Source organism: Chroicocephalus ridibundus, chromosome 2 (assembly GCF_963924245.1).
Source record: "Chroicocephalus ridibundus chromosome 2, bChrRid1.1, whole genome shotgun sequence".
Classification (NCBI taxonomy): Eukaryota; Metazoa; Chordata; class Aves; order Charadriiformes; family Laridae; genus Chroicocephalus; species Chroicocephalus ridibundus.
Window position 1 is genome coordinate 89,360,057 of NC_086285.1, and position 19,461 is coordinate 89,379,517.

Consider the following 19,461-nt stretch of genomic DNA (forward strand, 5'->3'; position numbering starts at 1 on the left):
AACCAAACCCTGACCAAGAGCAAGGAATCTGAGCCTCCCCCGGAAAAGAAATCAACTTTCCATGCTCGCCAGACCTTTTGAATTACTAGAGTTGAATTTGCTGAGTCTTGCATTGGGAACTAAATTGATTTTCTCACCATGCTTTGTAACAGGGATTTTTGAAAAGACGGTCCTTCCAAGAAGCTGAAATTCTGCGTCAGCTGTATTCTTCATCATTCCCAGACTTATACCGGTTCAGCATTCAGTCTTTGCAATGCAAGACTGAGATGTTGGAAGCCTTTGTGATTATGCAGAGCATTAACATGCTGCAGGGCCTTATCCCACCTAAGGTAGTGTGGATTTTTTAAATATTTGCTTAATCTAATGGAGATAATTTTAAGTTACAAGGTTATGTAGAGAGGCGATTCTTTAAATGACTTGGAATATAAATGAACATGCAGGTGTAAGGAATACTTTCCTTTTCTTTATAAAATAATAGCTAGGATGTGTCCTCTTTCCCATTTGGATTTGATGTCAAGCATTGACATGTAGCATGCATCAGACAACAGTTTTCCTTCAGTTTTTTTTGGGTGCATTTTTATCAGATTATAAATTAGAACTTAAACAGATCAAATGCTGTAAAGGGTGATTAAAAGGGATGCTTACAGGGTGCTTTTCTATATTTTGGGGTCTACTTGATTTAGGCTATTCATTGACGAAGATGTCAGTAAATTTAAACATGACTGAAGGCTTGTAACCTGGTGTTACTAATGATTATCAAGTAGATTTTTCAGGCTATTAAAAATAAAAACCTAACTCAATCCTTCAGGAGCAAGGAGGGGAATTGACTCCAAAATACTTGGAAAGGCTGTACATCTTCTCTCTTATGTGGAGTGTAGGAGCATTACTAGAACTGGAAGACAGATGCAAAATGGAGCACTGGCTTCGAAACCATGCAACGATAAAACTTGATCTTCCCTCTATCCCAGAAGGCAGTGAAGATACCATGTTTGATTATTATGTGGCAACTGACGGTTAGTAACCCAGCTGGGTGGTATGGGATAAAACTTAAAAGTAGTTTTAAAATTGTGCTTCTTTTAGAGAATGAATTTAGAAGCTTTTCGTAGCTTACCATCTTTTGTGTTCCTTAGCAAGTTTTGGTTTACAGCTACGCTTTACTGGTGATGTTGTATAAAGCTTTTTCTCTGTTTCCTGTGAGAAATCAGAATCAGAATTCTGTTGCTACAGAAAGCTGTATGGACTTGGTGCTGATGAATTGTCAAGTGAACAAAAATAGTGACAAAGCCTTGTCCTTGTCATGAGTTATGTAGGAAAGAGGAGTAAACCTCTTAGATACAACTTGAGGGATTCTGTAGTTTTGGTCTGAATTTACAGAGTGGCATTTCTCTATGTGAGACAGAGGCACTGACAGATGAGTCAACGCAATGGAAAAGAAAAGAAGCGATGATGCCTTGTATTTCTAAAACATTAACTTCATTTCCTTCTTATTAGGTAAATGGATGCACTGGAATACACGTGTTGAAGAGTATGTATATCCCAGTAGCAGCACACCAGAGTATGGCTCCATTCTTGTACCTAATGTTGACAATGTGAGAATGGATTTCCTTATTGAAACTATCGCAAAACAGGGCAAGGTACTTTTCCTATATTTCATATTGAAATAGTGGTAACAGTACACACGATAAAGTTTTTAAATTAGAAGGAAATATTATATTATTAAAAAGGAAGAACTTCATTTTTTTTTAACATAAAATGGTGATTCCAGGACCTACATTCATGTAAATATTCTTGAACTCTTGAATACTCACTGCTTCCAGACATTTTTGTCTTCCCCTCACCCATCCTTACTGTAGTGGAAATAACGGTAATTACAGCTGAGATCAGGTCAGAACAGAAGCAATTTTTTCATGTAGCTGTTGGACAGGGGGCAGCACACAGGGCAGCAGAGTGCCAGACTCTGCTGATATGAACTCTGACCGCCTGGGGCAGTGACAGAGTTTACGTACCTTTAGGTTATACAAGCTGGTCTTCATCAAAACTGTGTCAGATAAGCAGGATATGGTAAATAAAAACAGCAACTGAACTCTTTCAGGCTCTAGACAGTACATCTTTTTATTTTTCAAATAATCAACTCGTTTTATGAATAATCCATTCCTTTGTTAGTTAAATCGTGCTAACTGACATGACCATTAGCTGCAAATATTTTTAACTTGTGAGGCCTGCAAAAGTCTGTAAGACATTAACTATTTTGCTTCCATATGTCCCTTGCTGAGAATTCATTTTACGTAACTTTTCTAGCTTCATTTCAGTTTAAAAGCTAAATGGGATTGCTGAGGCTTTGCCAAGACACCCAGCTCCTGTGTTTTGTCTTATTTCAATGTTGTCTTTGTCTAGGCTGTCCTCCTAATCGGTGAGCAAGGAACTGCAAAGACTGTTATTATCAAAGGTTTTATGTCAAAATATAACCCTGAAAGCCACATGGCTAAGAGTTTGAATTTTTCATCTGCAACTACCCCATTAATTTTCCAGGTACAGTCAGTTACTTTCTGATATAATGTGACTGAATTCAGAGATTGTTCTGAGAATTTGCCAGGAGGATGCTTCTGAATGTGGTTTGTTTAATTGAAAGTGAGCGCAGAAACAAAAAAGCACCTGCTTAAAAGGACTAAGTGTTCTAACACATCACTTAAAAGACCTCTGTAAAAACTATTTTCCCTTCAACTTCTTCAGTAGTTACTGAGCTGTTCTTGGACTATTGCAATACCATGCATATTATTTGCTTCATCACATTTAATGTTTTTATGTCAAATGTACCAGTTCTCGCTAATTGGGTAGACCTGTCAGTGACTTCCATCAGATTTCACTAAAAGCCATGAGTAAAATAAGTGCTACCCACAACAGTCTGTCATAAAAAGTGTGCTGTCTGCAATTTAAATTTCAGTAAATTAAATAACTCATTAAAAAAGTAACACATGCAGTGCAGCTGCTCTAAATAGAACTATGAATACTTAAATCCTGACTGTACTGCTTGTCCAAATTTCTACTGAGCTACTTTGAATTATTTCAAGTTTCTTTAACCTGCTGGCAATATATGTGGGAAATATTTTTAATACAGTTTCGTATGCCAAGCCGAAGCACTGTCTGTGCTGTAATCAGAAGTGCTGTCTATAAGCTTAATGGATGGCCTATCATCTGGCTTTATAGCATAGTAGAAACTATTAACATGTTTAATATACAAGTATGTAATTTTAGTCTTATTTTCCGTGATATTTTTCCTTCTGTCGATTGGGCTATAGAATCAAAAAGTAGTGTTGGTACATCTGTTTTTATAAAATAGATGTCAAGTTTATTGATGATAGATGATAGTCTGTTGATGATCAAGACATCTGAAATAGATGTGCAAGTCTAACAGACTAACAAGGCTGGTAACCATCTAGACCAAAGCATTGTCTGTTACAACACATGTGCTTTTAAATTACTCTGACTTACTAAAATCTTGGTCTAATTGATGCCACTTGTGTAAGAAGACTTTCCAGGCTACTGTACAGGAGCCTTGGCACAAAGTAAGAATGCAGATATTTAGATTTGCACTAAAGAATAACTGTGCATGGTTAAGCGAGCTTTTACGTGGCATAGAATAAATAAAAACCGGACCTTAAGAAGAATGGAGCAATGGAAAGACGATGGGAAGAAAAGTAGTGGCAAGCAAAGTTATTTCATTAAGTCTATTACATATGTGAGTTTAATTATCACTGTATGCTTATTTATGAAGTACATTGATGTATGCTGGAAAGATCTTCAAGAAGCACATCTTTCACATCTGATGGATTATTAGTTTAATCTTTATTGCTAGTAGCCATCAATTTTGCTGATAAATGAATAATATGAACGAAAAGTTTGAAATGGATTCAAAATTATGAAACCGTTAGGCATGATGTCTACACAGACATTTGTTATATCTGATACCACCTAAAGCTGTATAGCATGAGATTTCAGACATTCTAGTTGAACTAGTGTGATTACCTCCAGCAGATGTGTTGTCTAAACCTTCCTTAGTAAAATTCTGTGTCACAAAACCATCAATATGTTTAAATGATTGAATCATGTATGAAAGGAAGGGCACCTTGTAACTATGCTAATAATTGCATTTTAACAGCGTACAATAGAAAGTTATGTGGACAAGCGCATGGGCACAACTTATGGGCCGCCTGCAGGCAAAAAGACGACAGTCTTCATTGATGATGTGAATATGCCCACAATAAATGAATGGGGAGATCAGGTTAGTTTGTAAAAGAGTAAAAAAGACGTCAAAAGATATTTTCTTTCTTTTCTTGCTAGACTGTGTAAAACTGGCTTTTCTTCTCAATCAGGCAGTGCGGGTTAAATATGGTATGTAGTGCTTAATTTTTAAGCAGTCTTTTTAAAGACTCCATCTAGTTTTATATTGTCATGAATTAATTGAATATAAGTATACTGACTACAAGAAGCAGTTTGAGTATTCCTTAAAGCATGCCTGTATAATTTTAATAATGTGTTTTATCAACACTCATTTTTTAATAAAAATAAAAAAAAATAAAAAAAAATTATTAGAAAAAACCTTTGGCACACAAATTGTGATAGAAAACTGTGTGTGGGCAATAGTCAAAATACTGTGAATGCTGAGAGGTAAGAAGTGACTTCTTTGCTTTAGAAAAAAAATGGAAGTAATCATTGTGTAAACTGGCAAGAATGTTCTGAAGTGTATTGCTTTGAAAACTAATGTTAGAATTTCGAGAGAAGTATAGTTGTGTAATGTACTGTGTGTGGGATGTTTTCAGATGGTCAAATAGAAAAGCAGGGGGTCCGTTTATGGCTGAGGAAAGGAATCTTGCATTCTTTTGTATGGAAGTAATTTTATGTTTGGATCTTGAAAAAATATATTTGTAATAGTTACACATGGAAATTTCATCAAAATATTTAGTAGGAAATGCAACATGGAAAGATGCATCAGTTTGGGCGTGATCAGAAGAAACTGGAAATTTTGTGTTAAAAGGGAGAATTGTTTCCAAACCAACAGTATTGGAAATCATGCAGCATTCAAGCGAAACTGAATTGAAGTATGAAGGATTAATTCTAAGCTAGGGATTCCCCTCTGCTCTCAGAATTTTTGTCCATAGATATTACCGATGAAAAGGACAATCTAAATATGCTTATTCCTAACAGTGCATTTTTCTCCTGAAGCAAATAAGCAGGAGTTTGTGGGAGAAAATAATGATATACTCTTTATTTGGTCTTTCAAGTACATAAGTATTTTTTGTATTTCATTTAGTTGCATGTATAATGTTCTGTTATATAATACCTTGTTATTTTACAGGTCACTAATGAGATAGTTAGACAGCTGATGGAACAGAATGGACTGTATAACCTGGAAAAGCCTGGTGAATTTACCAACATTGTGGACATTCAGTTTTTGGCTGCCATGATTCACCCTGGGGGAGGTCGCAATGACATTCCACAGAGGCTCAAGAGACAATTTTCTGTGTTCAACTGTACTCTGCCTTCTAATTCTTCCATTGACAAAATTTTTGGTAAAGGCAAATTAGCTTTGAAAATTTTTGCAAATGCTAGTTGATTTTTCTTTATCCCTCTATTTATAAACATTATGATTAAAACTGAGGCTTAATCCCCCTCTGAATTCCTTACCGCCATGTTTTCCTTCTGGAGTCACTCCCCACCTGCAGCTTCATCAGTCTGGAAGTTTTTCAGGTCCAGTCACATCTCTGAATCTATTGGTACGCTAAGTGTTAGGAAGAATGGCACGAAGGCCATTCCTAGTTTTAGTGACAACGCTGGTGAGTTGCTAAAGTGTTACTGATGCTAAGAGTGAGTAAGGACTAGACTTTCACAAACAGCAGGATCATATTGGTCTCAGAGAAGAGATTAGCTATTCATAGGTTGTGGAAGCTATTTTGGTAGGCAAAAGAACATTTTTAACGGACACTTAATTACGAGCTAAATACCCAGTGAGCTGGTCACAGTATGGTGTTAAGACCAGGTTGAATCATGATTTGAATAAAGACTAGAAAGCCATTTCAACAAATTAGAAAAGGTTTTGGGGAATAAAAAAGAAAAAGAAAATTAAGAAGACTATGCTGGTGTTCTGCTAGTGTGTCTTAGAAAAATCTTTCATTTGGCAGTTATTTTTTTTTTTCACAGGTGTAATTGGGGAAGGTCACTATTGTAGTGAACGGGGATTTTCAGAAGATGTGAAGAAAACAATAGCCAAATTAGTTCCACTGACACGCAGGTTGTGGCAGATTACCAAGCTAAAAATGTTGCCCACACCAGCCAAGTTCCATTATGTCTTCAATCTTCGAGACCTCTCAAGGATTTGGCAAGGAATGCTGAACACTACATCAGAAGTGATCAATGAACCAAAGGCGAGTGCAACGCATCAGTGGCTTTGGTATAATTAGTGTATAATTAGTGTAGCAAAGAGGTTGAAGAGTCTAACTTCTTGGCATTTGAGTTTGCTTTAGAAAACTGTAATTTCTGATTAAAAGTTTTTCAGCTATTTTTTGTTTGAGGCAAAGATGTTTTAGTCCAGCTTTTACAGTGCCCACTGAAATGGCAACTTTGTTGCATAACTATAACAGAACCCACTTTTGACAGAAGAGGGTTTGCTTCTAGCTGCTTGTTCTATTACTGACAAATGCTAGTTTGTTTGAAAGAAGTGAGTAAAGAAAATTATAAGAAGCAATGAACTTAATTTGACCCAGTGAAATGTGTATGTATTGATTAAAAAAACCCACAGTTCCCCTCTCTCCACTAGTGTCTTGAGGCTTTCAGTCACTGCCTAGTATCTGTCTAACGAATGATTTCTGGCTTATGGCTTAAAAGGAAGTAGTAGTAACGAGTCATAGTAATATTATTTTTTTCCATAATACACCTTTCTTCCAGAAAAGCTCAATACTTTATGCATCATTTCTCTTTTAATTATTTTAAGGAAAAGTCATTTAGTGTTTTGAGCACTGAAACATGAAGTGCTGGAAAAGCAATATTTATGGTAATCGTGGAAAATTTGTTATACATTTGGGTTATATAATCACTTCATGTTTAATGTACTTCCCTGCTTGTTGAATAAGCTCCTGAATTCTACTACATCTAAAATTTAAATTTTAGAATTGATTTTAATTTGTGAAGCTAAAAATACACAGCACTAAGATGATTATATGTATATATATTCTCAATTGATGTCTTTCGAAGTATAACAAACAATTGCTCAAAATCTGGTTGTATAAATTTACATATTAGTTCTGAGACTTGACATAGTATGTGTCATTTGTACAAAGTGCTGTAGGCTCAAACAAGAGGTCTTCAAGGAGTACTTGGAATTTTTTCTATTATTGTATAATAATAGTGTAGGATTAAAACCAGTGCTGATAGGATTAAGAACCTGGCAGGTTTTCCTCCTCCATCCTATGACCAAACTGAAGGACTTTAAATGTATATTGAATTTGGAGAAGGAATAATATGAACACTTATACATATTTTTTTTCCTCTAACTACTTTGCATATAGTATTGGGAGTGACATCTGTATTTGTCATTAAATTATTCATGACATGATGCTATTATTTCCACTCACCTTCTACTTAATGAATAGCTTAAAAAGTGGTTTATCAGTGCATAAACATGTGTTGACATGTATGGATATGGTTTTAGGGCTAGGGAAATAAAATATTAATTCAGTAAATACGGTCCGGTTTGGAATGCTAGATTAAGGCTTCTTGCACAGTTAACTGAATGTAAGCTTAAAATGCCATTGGGCAGAATGAGAAGCTCAAGGTATCTCTCATGATTAAACCACAAAATACTACTGTTTCTTTTCTAATGCTAATATGATTTTAAAATAAACAAATGATTTCCAGAGGTCCCTTCCAGACTCTACCATTCTGTGATTCTGTGAAATAAATAAAAGCATGGCTTTTAAATTGGCATAGCTTTGTTGCAAGCCTAATCTGACGGAAATGCTTTTTTTTTTTTTTTTTTTTTCCTTCATATAGGTACTGATAAAACTATGGAAGCATGAATGTAAGTGTGTTATTGCTGATCGTTTCACGACCTCAGAAGATGTACACTGGTTTGACAAAGCTGTGGCAAAACTCATTGAGAAGGAATTTGAAGAAACAAAAGCTTTGCTGGATCCTGAAATTGAGGCATTCTTTGTCGACTTCTTAAGGGATGCACCTCAAAGTAAAGATGGTAAAGATGGACTCTGATAACCATGGAGATGGCAAGAATAGGGAAGGGGATATGATAAAATAGATGCTAATAGAAATATGTCTTAAAAATGAATAATATGTTTATGCATCAAGGGTGGCTTTTCTTAGGTTTAGTACTTGATCGTGCTGTCTTTTGACATTAATAATAAAACTGCAGGAACAGGATTAAGCTGATATAATTCTCTTAAATGGTTTGAAACTGTAAAACATCACTACAGTTTAACTCCTTGCTGTATTCCTTATTAGTTTCTTATCGGTAGCCGAGTTGTTTATATGTCTCATTCAACTTACGAGAAACTTATTTCCACCTGGAATACTGTTTAACCAGTGTTTTTGCAGGTTAAAATAAGTTGGTTGATTTATTTAGGTGTTAATCTAAAGGAGTGTTCATAAATGCAGAAACAATACAGAGCTAAAGAATTACGAAATTAAGGTGACTTCAGATATACACAGAATGCAATATAAAGGAAAGCTGAATGAGAATTAATCATCACTTTATTTTGAGAGGTTTGGTTCTATGGTAAAAGGCAATTTCCTTAAACTGGTTTTTATTTATATAAATATATGTTTGGATTTTGGTGGTTTTTTTGTTTGTTTTTATTGGAAGCTGCATGATTATTGGACCACTGCTAATTCGTAAAAGCAAAATATGCAAGAAGGAAATGGAGAAAAAATTAAAATGAGAAAAATATTACAGATACTGTTCTAAGTACAATACAGCTTGATTGCTTCCACCCCCCGCCTTTACTTCCCTTTCCACTGACTTCCAGTGCTTTACTAAGAATTAGGGAAATACTTATTTTACTATTTTACTGGAATTACTTATTTCATTGATTTTAATTCCACCAGTTAGAGATAATATAGTGAAATATTTCTTCCGTAAGTAAGAAGCTTAGCAAACCCAGTTCATAACGCCTGACATATGGTAAGTGGAAAATTACATCCTGCAGCATATAGATCATGAAATCTTGAAACAATTGGAGCTAGGTATATGTAAATAGGAGCAAAATTGTACTCTGTCTACTTTTTTTTTTTTTTTTTTTTCTTTGAGGAAAACCAAAGCAACCAACCAACCAACAACCCCCATGGTGTCTGCTTGCTGGCACTCTTACAATAAAATTTGTCAATTATTTGGTGATGAGACGTGGGCTGGATGAGCAGTGAGATGAGTTGAAAATTGGCTGAATGGCAAAGCCCTGGAGGGTGGTGATCAATGGCACAAAGTCTAATTGGAGGCCAGTAACCAGTGATGTACCCAGGGGTCACTACTGGGCCCTCTGAACATCAGGAAACATTTTTTACAGTGAGGGTGACCAAGCCCTGGTACAGGTTGCCCAGAGAGGTGGTGGAGTCTCTCTCCTTGGAGATATTCACAGGCCATCTGGACTCGGTCTTGGGGGACTGGCTCTAGGTGGCCTTGTTTGAGCAGGGGGGTTGGACCAGATGGCCTCCAGAGATCCCTGTCAGTCTCAGCGTTTCTGTGATTTTATTTACTGTGAGTAACAAGTCTTAGTAATGAAGGCATGTCACTTTAAATGTGATTAACACTTATGAATGGAAAGATGAGACAGCAGCACTATTTCCTTCTTTCCTTTCATGGGGAAGAGTTAACAATTCCTTGTGGCTTTCAGATCATTCGATGAAACAAATGTATGCCTTTTCACAGTGAATATACTTCTTTTTTTGGTGGTAATTATTAATTTAGTAGTAATTTTTTTTCACTACTGCGATGATTTAATCAACTTAGAATATTTTTATTTTACAAAAAAGAATATTTGTAAGTTTTAACTGCAATATTTATTTACCTTCATTCTCTGATGCTATTTCTGCTTCTAGCATCTATGTTAATTTCAGGTTTTCATCATTCCAGTTTCAGATGTAGAGAAAGAGGGTTCCTCAGTTTTTGCTGATTTTGTCTTGGAGAATTAAGCAGCTGAACTTACTGTTCCTTGTAGGCAGGGTATAGGCAGCACTCTCATATGTACGTCTAATGTGTAATATTATGTATAATAAACCTGATTCTGGGTGGTTAAAGAGACTTCTAATTGCCTTCGCTTACTTATTCTCACATTGAACCTTTGTCAATCATTTAAATTGCTGAGGTTTTGTTACTTGCTTTTTGTTCTAGGTGAAAAATCAGAGGAAGTTAATTTAGGTGTTCCCAAAATCTATGAGCCAATTTACTCCTTTCATCAGCTACGGAATCGTTTAAATGTGTTTTTAAAATCGTACAATGAGAATGTCCGTGGTACTGGAATGGACATGGTTTTCTTTGAGGATGCTATGATTCATTTAGTCAAGGTATAGTCTTGCTGTATTCATACTTATTCTTTTATCTATATATCTGTCTTTTATGTCTGGTGGGATCATGGTCCTAACTATTCTAACTCTCTTTCAACCTTTCTTCTTAATTCTTCTGAGAGCCCTTCCCTTTTTTGGAATGAGTCAAATGAAAATCGGGTTAGGACATAATTGGTTGCATATGAAGGAGTAGGCACAGCAGAGTGAGGTTATCTGTATTTCTTATCATAAATTATTAAGAACTGAATATTGGATTGTACCATTCTAAAAAATAATGTAATAAATGTAAAACCAATTTAATTATAGTTGAAGAACACATTGCATCTTCAGTTTTCAAAATTTTGGGGTAGATTCTTGTAATTTCACAAAAGGTAAGGAAGAGGAAAGGTAAGTAAATAGGTGTCCCAGGCTGCTTATTGGCATGATGAAATTCTAGGGGTATCAGAGGGATGTTCAAAATAATAAAGAGAACAGGAGCCAATACTCTGCATCATTGCTCATGCAGAGGAGACCAGCTGCTAAACAGGTGGTTGGTATTACCTTGCCTTTGAGAGGCAAGTGGCTTCATGCTGTTTTGGAAATTAATGTAGGCTCAGTGTACTATAGCTATCTGTCTACGTGCAACTGACAGGGTGTGGAGCAAGTTTGTCTTCTGTGCCTACAGGTATATTTTCTCAGCATCAGGTAACATTTTCTACCTGTTTCCAGATTTCTTGGCATTGTTTTATGTCTGTGGACAGTGGGACGGGTGCTGCATGCAGTTCATAGTTAATGCTGAAAATTCTATTGCTCTGAATTGCAAAGGGTCTGTTTGTTTACATTGCACTGCCCTGAATGGAAGGGAAATGTGAAATAGTAGGTAACTACTGCCTTTTGCTTTAAAAGATAAATAATGAAATGGGAAAGAAAGGGAGATCTACCTGTGAGATGTTCCACTGTGACCAAATATTCATACTGATATTGTGCATTTTTATAATCAAGTAAACTAGAAGATTAAGAAGTTTGATTATAAAGGCAGTATTATTCCCTGCTGCAGAGAATACTGGAGACTGTTTGTCCTGAATTTAACATGCCTGAGACAACTTGTCTTTCTGGTCACAATGAAGGGGCCTGGAGAGATGAGTCTATTAAAGTTGTCCAGAGGGTATGGAATTGGGGAAATTATTATTTCCTTCCCAATTTTAATAATCTGTCATGTTGTGATAGCACATTACTAACAAATCGCAGCTGAAATTTACTTGTGCTTTGTGGAAGTGTGAGATGCAATTCTACTGATAATTGAAAGTTTACGGTGATGGAATCAAGTGGTTGCTATACTATTGGAAAGTTTGCAGAAAATAGTGCAAAGTGCAAATGTCTATATATTCAGAGTAATATAGAGTCCCTTAATTAAACCTTGAAATTTTCAATTGTTCTGCATTTGTAATATAAATTTATTGCTGCAGTAACATAGGATTTTTGGGTGTTTAACTGTTCCACATTGTAGCAATAAATTACTGTGATCTTACACAGATTTCTCGGGTGATTCGCACTCCTTGCGGAAATGCGCTTTTAGTTGGGGTTGGTGGCTCAGGAAAGCAGAGCTTGACAAGACTGGCATCTTTCATAGCTGGCTATGACACATTCCAGATAATGTTAACAAGGTGAGCATTAATTAAAATTTAAGTAAATAAGTACTTTATGTTTGAACTTTTCCTATAAATAAAACAGGCTCACAATCTCTGCAGTGGGAGAAAGAACAAGATTAAAATAGTACTGTTGCCTAGAGCGGAAAGACATGAAAATCCTTTGAGACTTACTAAATTTGCTTGATTTTCTACAAGTCTGAGCTTTTACTGTCTTTGGGGTTGTAAACTGTTTCATGCGTTTCACAGAATGAGAAGGAATATTGGCAATGTCAAGTTATTTTTACTCTGTGTCTTTACACAATACACTAAAGTGTACTGAAAGTATTTGTAGGTGGTATCTATCCGTAATGCTTTATGAGTCTATCTTGTAATATTTGAAATAATGCCTGTGTGAGGAGGTGGAATCCTCACCCGTGCCTGTTAATGTGGTAGATCTTGTGTATATGTCAGTATTTTGACAGTCTTTTCCAAGTATAAATTGCCTTATTTCATATTGTTCAACCTAATGTGGTTTCTTTATAAATAACTCACAAAAGATATAAAAAATAAATTATAAATCCTTCTCTGAATATTTTGGAATGAATGTCTCCCAAAGTGTCTGTAGGACAAGTCAATGATCAGGAAATATTTTCAGCACTCAAATAAGATGTCATTGTAGAGAAACTAAATTATTTTAATTCTGTTGCAACTGTGTTGGCTGCAGAAGAAATTGTAGATTCACATGTGGGAATGACTCTTGGTGAGGATCTCATCAGAGGATCTATTTGAGATAGAAATTACTTCATGAGGTATTACAGTACAGTTGACAAAACAAGCAGTAATAAATTGCTGGATGTGATTCACAAGGAATTATAAAGCCACTGGAGTGTGAACTATTGAGTTAAAAAACGGTGTGCAGCTTCCCACTTAAAGTTGCGTGGCAGCTGAGAATCATAAGAAGACCTATATAAAGCCAATGAAAACAAAAGTCCAGGAAAGATCTGGGGAATCCTTACATCTGAAGGCTTGTAAACCTGATGTATGCACCAGATGAATTAAAGAAACTATCATGAAGAATAGACTGAGTGAAGATTTGAATAAGCATGGTTATAGGAAAGACTCATCAAAGATTCTGATAAAACACAGTCCTGCCTTACAAACCCCTTGGGAGTTCTCCAAGTGGGTCAACAAACAAGTGCAGAAGTGTGATATTGCTAACTCAATGCGTATAATTGAAAGTATTTTTTTCAGATCAGTATTTTTGTCTAATTTTGAGTAATTAATGGAATAACTTCCAGTCATTATTTCTCCCTGCAGCTGAAATAAAAGGGCATAGAATATTTGTGTCTTCTCTGTGTCCATTTCTAATTTTAGTGATGTCTTTGCTTTTGAAATGTCTTATTTATAAACACATGTATGGAACCTTATCTTGCTGATTATGATCATTTTTGCTGAAATGCAAAAAATTATCTTCATCATCAAGAAAAAAATTATAAACCCAATGTATTTATTTCCTGAGAAGTGGCTTCTGTGAGAAGCTGCTAGAAGCTTCCCCCATATCTGATAAAGCCTGTGCCAGTCGGCTCCAAGGTGGACACGCAGCTGCCCAAGGCTGAGCCACTCGGCAATGGTGGTAGCACCTCTGTGATAACATATTTAAGAAGGGGAAAAAACCTGCTGTGCAACAGCAGCTGGAAGAGAGGAGTGAGAATATGTGAGAGCAAACAGCTACGTGGGCACCAAGGTCAACCCACCACACCTTGTCGAATAATTTCTGTTTTTTAATGCCTTATTTTGCTGCTGCTCTCCTTCCTTCTTGTAAAACTGTGAGAGTGCCACCATTGCTGATGACTTTCACCAGAAGGGCCAACTAGTTTTATTTTTTTAATTAGTTAATAAAATCTGAAGTATCTTATTGCACTCAGCACATGGCAAAATCCTGTGAGACAGCACCTGCCTGTCTTTTCACTTTTTCTAGTAAAAGATAAATAAATGATAAGACTTCAGATTTGGGGTTGTTTTGTTGGATTTTATTTTGCTTTTTTGGTGGGTTTGGGTTGTAGTTTTAAATTTTTTTTTATTCATGTGGGGGGTGAAAAAGAGAACAGGCAAGAGAAGAATAGATTAGGTATTTAATGTGAGACTTTGAAATGAGCTATGTCTTTCCTCCTAATCTAAGTGAAAATTGCTGGACTTTGACACCTCTTTCCCTTAAATTCCAAGAGATTGTTTCTTACTTAAATTTGCTTGCTCTTTTTCTTTTAACTGGAAGCCTGTTTTAAAAAGAATGAATATTAGTACAACTGTCATTTTTTGTAGATCGTACAACACTTTAAACTTGATGGAAGATCTGAAACTCTTGTACAGAACAGCAGGACTGCAAGGCAAAGGCATCTGTTTTCTTTTTACAGACAATGAGATCAAAGATGAGTCTTTCTTGGAGTACCTGAACAATGTTTTATCATCAGGAGAGGTAAGATGCCTTCTCATCATCGTTTTTCTGCTTTTTAAACTTTATAATTCTGAAGCAAAATAACCAAATTTAGTTCAATATATGTCACAGGGCACACGTCCACAAACTAAAACTCAAGTGCTTTTTATCATTACAGTATTATAAAGAATGGAAAAAATCCATTATACTAGGTTATAGTGAGACAAAGCTATTGTAAAATTAAGAATGAGCATCATCATTCCATACAGACAAATTGCCTAAGTCATACCCTTTTAAATGTGTTGACAAGCTGTCAGGGACATGAAAATAGCTTAAAAAAAAAAAAGAGACTTGGGGAACATCACTGAAGTTTTTTTAAATTGTCTGTTAAATTAAATATTTAATTATTTAAATAATTCATGTACAATTAGTTTTTGTATGGTAAATTTATGTCCAGAATGGTTGGGATGGCTCTTGTTTGTTTGTTTGTTTTAATTCAGGGGTGTGTTTCAGAGTAATTTCTTCTACTTATTAGAATATTAAGAGAAGAAAACAAAGCCTTTGTACATGGATTCTTTGTTTTTCACATGGGAAAGTGGGCTTTACTTTTAGAGCAAGTTAGATTTCAATGTGTTTAATGGAATGAGTTCAGTAAAACTTCTAGTTTAAAGAAGTGGGGTGCGTCCTAATAACTTCAGTTTCTGAAGTGTACGTCCCTTCCTGAAATGCTATGTATTGAATGAACCTTATACTATATTGTCTATTTTGGGTCATCTTATAAAGCATGAAAAAAATTTCCTTTTTCTCAAAGGTGTCAAATTTATTTGCACGTGATGAAGTAGATGACATCATTAGTGACCTCATACCCACCTTCAAAAAGGAACATCCACGTAAACCTCCAACCAGTGAGGTTCTGTATGACTACTTCATGACCAGAGTCCGTCAGAACCTTCATGTGGTTCTTTGCTTTTCACCAGTAGGTGAAAAATTCCGAAATAGGGCCCTGAAATTCCCAGCTCTCATTTCTGGATGCACTATAGATTGGTTCAGCCGATGGCCTAAGGATGCTCTGGTGGCAGGTAGGTGTAGGTTTTGTCTTTGCAGATATTTCGTTCTCTGATCAATGGTCATGAAGTTGTTTTAATTGCTTTGAATTTTGCCAGCACACTAGCAAAAGAAACTTATTTGGTTCTAAAATCTGCTATAGATGTTTTCTTCTGTAAAGCTTGCTGTATTAAACTGTTGAAATATTTCTAACAGAGGAAAGGCTTTGAAAACAGTTTGAAGAAAAATTCCCCTTGCAGATGGATTAAAGGCATTAGTAAAGAAGGCAAAATACTACTAAAGTAAGGAATTATTAGTGACTGTGCCTGTGATCAGGCATACAGGGAAGGCTGTGATTACCCAATAACTGGTAGCTAGCATTTACACAGGTTCAGAGAGAGAAAGGAGTTGCACACCTTGGAGGTGAAAGAATACCAGATTCTTGCAATACTTTTTACTGAGCAGTGTGGAATAATGTTAAGAATCTGATGGTAAAGACAACTGGTGTTTCAGAAGCTGCAGGAAAGGTGACATAATACACACTGACATGTTTTATATTGCCTTGTTTATAAGCTAAGAAGTTTTCCTGAATATTTACTTACATTTATGTTTTTCTTTCTTTCTTAAGTATCTGAACATTTCCTGTCCTCATTTGATATGGACTGTACTGCTGAAACAAAGAGGGAAATTGTGCAGTGTATGGGCTCATTCCAGGATGGAGTGGCGGAGAAGTGTTCTGATTACTTTCAAAGATACAGACGTTCTACACACGTGACTCCCAAATCCTACCTGTCCTTTATTCAAGGATATAAAACCACATACAAAGAAAAGCGCGCCGAAGTGCAGACATTAGCAAACAGGTAAACTGCTCAGTTTACTACTGTCTTTCTGTAGTTTTCTTCCCCAGATAGGTATATTCTAACACACTTAGTTTCAATGCATGGCTTGTCTCTGCACAGCAAAAGGATTATTTAAGTTTTTTTTTAAATTTCCTAAATTGTGTAAAGGTGTAACTTGATCAAATATTATAGTTGCTTGTGGCATATAAGTTAAAGACTATATATTTTTGGAGGGGAAAAAAGGGTAGTGATGTATGAAAAAACAAGGTGGTGGGAAAAAAGGTGAATATAAATCATTCCTATGTATTTTTAATGAGAGAAAGGAAACATCTATATGTAGTTTCATAATATACTCGCAATAGCATTTAAGTTGCCAGAGAGCAACTTTTGTTTTTTTTGCTAAACAGTTGTATCCTTGTGATACGAACATGTAAGAAATACCCTTGGCGTTTTTGGGTTTGTGATCATAGAACCACAATTTAGGCTGCTGAGCTTTTTACTTGTAGATTATTAAAGTGTTTCTGATACATTCATTCTCCTTTTGGATGCTTTATTAAACTAATGTTGTCTATTTGCAAGTTTATCTTCATGTCACAAATACTCAAATAGAATGCAAAATTAGCATTTAGCATGTCAATTGGTATCACCCTTAAGAAAAACTGTCTTCTCAATTTTGAAAGATTGGCACAAAGAGCTGGAAGCCTTTAAAAAAGACTCAAACTAGTTTATTTCACTTTTAAACATTCTTTGGCTTCAAAGCCAAATTGAGTTAGAAATCTGTAGTTATGTTATGGGTGAAGACTTGTAAAACAGAGAGGTTTGGTCCTGTTTTTTACCTCCCAACACCTCAAATGTACCAGATTAGTTCATGCATGTCAATTTGTTTCACTTCACCTTGCGTAGTCTGAATTGCTTTGGCAGGTGTTACTTTTTATGTGTTCTCCGTATTTCTTTATAGCTGTCCAAGAACTGTTTAGCCTTTGCAATAGCAGCCTCTGTAGAGGCCACTTAAACTTGTCTGAAAAGTCCCAAATGAGGACTGACTTCTTGATAGACAAAGAACACTGTTGAAGGGGCATTTTAATGCTGAATAAGAGTTATCTCAATGCTATTTTTCTATTTCTCTCTTTTTGTTGGTCTTGATTTCAGTATTTTGATTTTTTTAGCCTTTTTGATATCCTCTTCAAACAAGAAATATTGATTTGAGATATTTCTTAGGATTCTAGTGATGACAAAATGCTTTCTGCTATATAGAACTCAGTCCTTACAAGTATCAGGTTGGAGTTCAACAGAGATGGTGACATGTGGAACCAACATATAGGATTTTTATGCAATAATAAAGGCATAATTTCAGTTAGAAGTGGGTAAAATTTCAATCTACAGACTCTCTTCATGTAATTCTTTATTGTTCACTTTATTTTGAAGACATCACACACTTGTATGAAAGTTCCTGTACAAGTATGAAAGTTCCTGTACAAGTTTTACTTTTAGTGCAAAACATCGTTTGCTAGTGTTTGTTCTGATTGATGTGATTAATTCTATTAATGGAATTATTTGGGAAGTGGAGTGTAAATTACATAGAGAATTACATGCTTCTTATTTTGCTTTTTAACTCCAGAGTGAATACTGGACTGGAAAAATTGAAAGAGGCCTCTGAGTCAGTGGCAGCTCTAAGCAGAGAGCTGGAGGTAAAAGAAAAGGAACTTCAAATTGCCAATGAAAAAGCTGACATGGTATGTACAGCCTTCAAAGTGTATTGCTGTTTGATTTTTCTTCTCTTTTTATTTATTCTATTTCAAAAAGATTAATTAAGTAAAAGGAAGTTACATGTTGGAAAAAAAGGGATCTTGGAAAATTATAACAGTGATGAAAGTCATCTTGTTTGAATTTTCTGGTTCTGGAATTCAACAGGTAAAATTTTACAACAAAAAATAACACATTCCAACTAGGTGTTTTCTTTAATATTTGGCATGTGGTTTTTCTCACATTCTAGGTATTGAAAGAAGTTACTGTAAAAGCACAGGCTGCTGAGAAGGTGAAGGGTGAAGTTCAGAAAGTAAAAGACAAAGCTCAAGCTATTGTAGACAGTATCTCAGTGGACAAAGCCATTGCTGAAGAGAAGTTGGAAGCCGCAAAGCCTGCTTTGGAAGAGGCAGAAGCAGCCTTACAGGTTAGTACGTGGACCATGTATAACCCTATTTTACTGCTATATAAGATTGCAGGAGCATCGCATAACTCATCAGTTGACAGGAAATGCGTGCAAATAAATATACCTGTTTTCAGGATTTTTAAGTTCAATTTTGTTTTTCTTTTTCCACCTGAGTACTAAACCCAGTTTTTCAGAGAAGGGCAAGTTTTACCTTTCATGTGAAACTATAGTTGATATATGATGTGCTGTAGGTTGATATTAGACCAGTAAATGACTGTTGATACTGTTATAAAACAGATTGTGTGCAATGAGTGAAGAAGTGCCTTCCATGTAAAAACAGTTATGATTCCATCCAAAGCTAAACCTCCTGTTTTATTTTAAGTTTTCACCAATGAATTGCATTTTGAATAAGTTTGCTGATCCACTCTTTTCTGCCGCCTTCAAAAAAAATTTCTTTTTCTTATGAGTTACCCAGATTTCTAGCATTCACCATGGGACTTCATGTCTTTCAACATGCTCTTTTTGTAAAGCTTTTTTAATAGAGTGATAGCGATCTGCCCATATCTTTACGTGATGCATCATTAGTGATGAAAAAAGATTAATTTTTGTTGAACTCACGTAGTTTTTTTTTTAATGTCTGTTTAGCTGACTGTATAACAGAATGACCCTCAAAGCATTTCTGTCATGAGCAGCAGTAGTGGGATCTGAAGTAAATCTAATACTAGAGGCCAGCAGGGAGCTGGCGTCTCAAGAAATAGAAAGAGTGAAGGAAAAAAATGAAGGATAGATAAACCTCAAATGTTGTTATGTAGATTTACTGACAGGTTT

General features: G+C 35.5%; 1 protein-coding gene across 1 annotated transcript in view; it reads left to right on the forward strand.

Moving 5' to 3' along the window:
• The window catches only part of DNAH5 (dynein axonemal heavy chain 5), a 152,298-nt gene that overhangs the window by 97,555 nt on the left and 35,282 nt on the right, over positions 1-19,461 (forward strand). Inside the window, exons 44-58 of the mRNA XM_063324079.1 lie at positions 153-329; positions 809-1,013; positions 1,492-1,634; positions 2,395-2,529; positions 4,157-4,279; positions 5,354-5,567; positions 6,196-6,419; positions 8,044-8,242; positions 10,391-10,563; positions 12,076-12,206; positions 14,490-14,643; positions 15,413-15,680; positions 16,274-16,505; positions 18,103-18,217; positions 18,478-18,654. Coding sequence (XP_063180149.1) covers positions 153-329; positions 809-1,013; positions 1,492-1,634; positions 2,395-2,529; positions 4,157-4,279; positions 5,354-5,567; positions 6,196-6,419; positions 8,044-8,242; positions 10,391-10,563; positions 12,076-12,206; positions 14,490-14,643; positions 15,413-15,680; positions 16,274-16,505; positions 18,103-18,217; positions 18,478-18,654 — 2,670 coding nt within the window. The remainder of the gene's footprint in view (positions 1-152; positions 330-808; positions 1,014-1,491; positions 1,635-2,394; positions 2,530-4,156; positions 4,280-5,353; positions 5,568-6,195; positions 6,420-8,043; positions 8,243-10,390; positions 10,564-12,075; positions 12,207-14,489; positions 14,644-15,412; positions 15,681-16,273; positions 16,506-18,102; positions 18,218-18,477; positions 18,655-19,461) is intronic.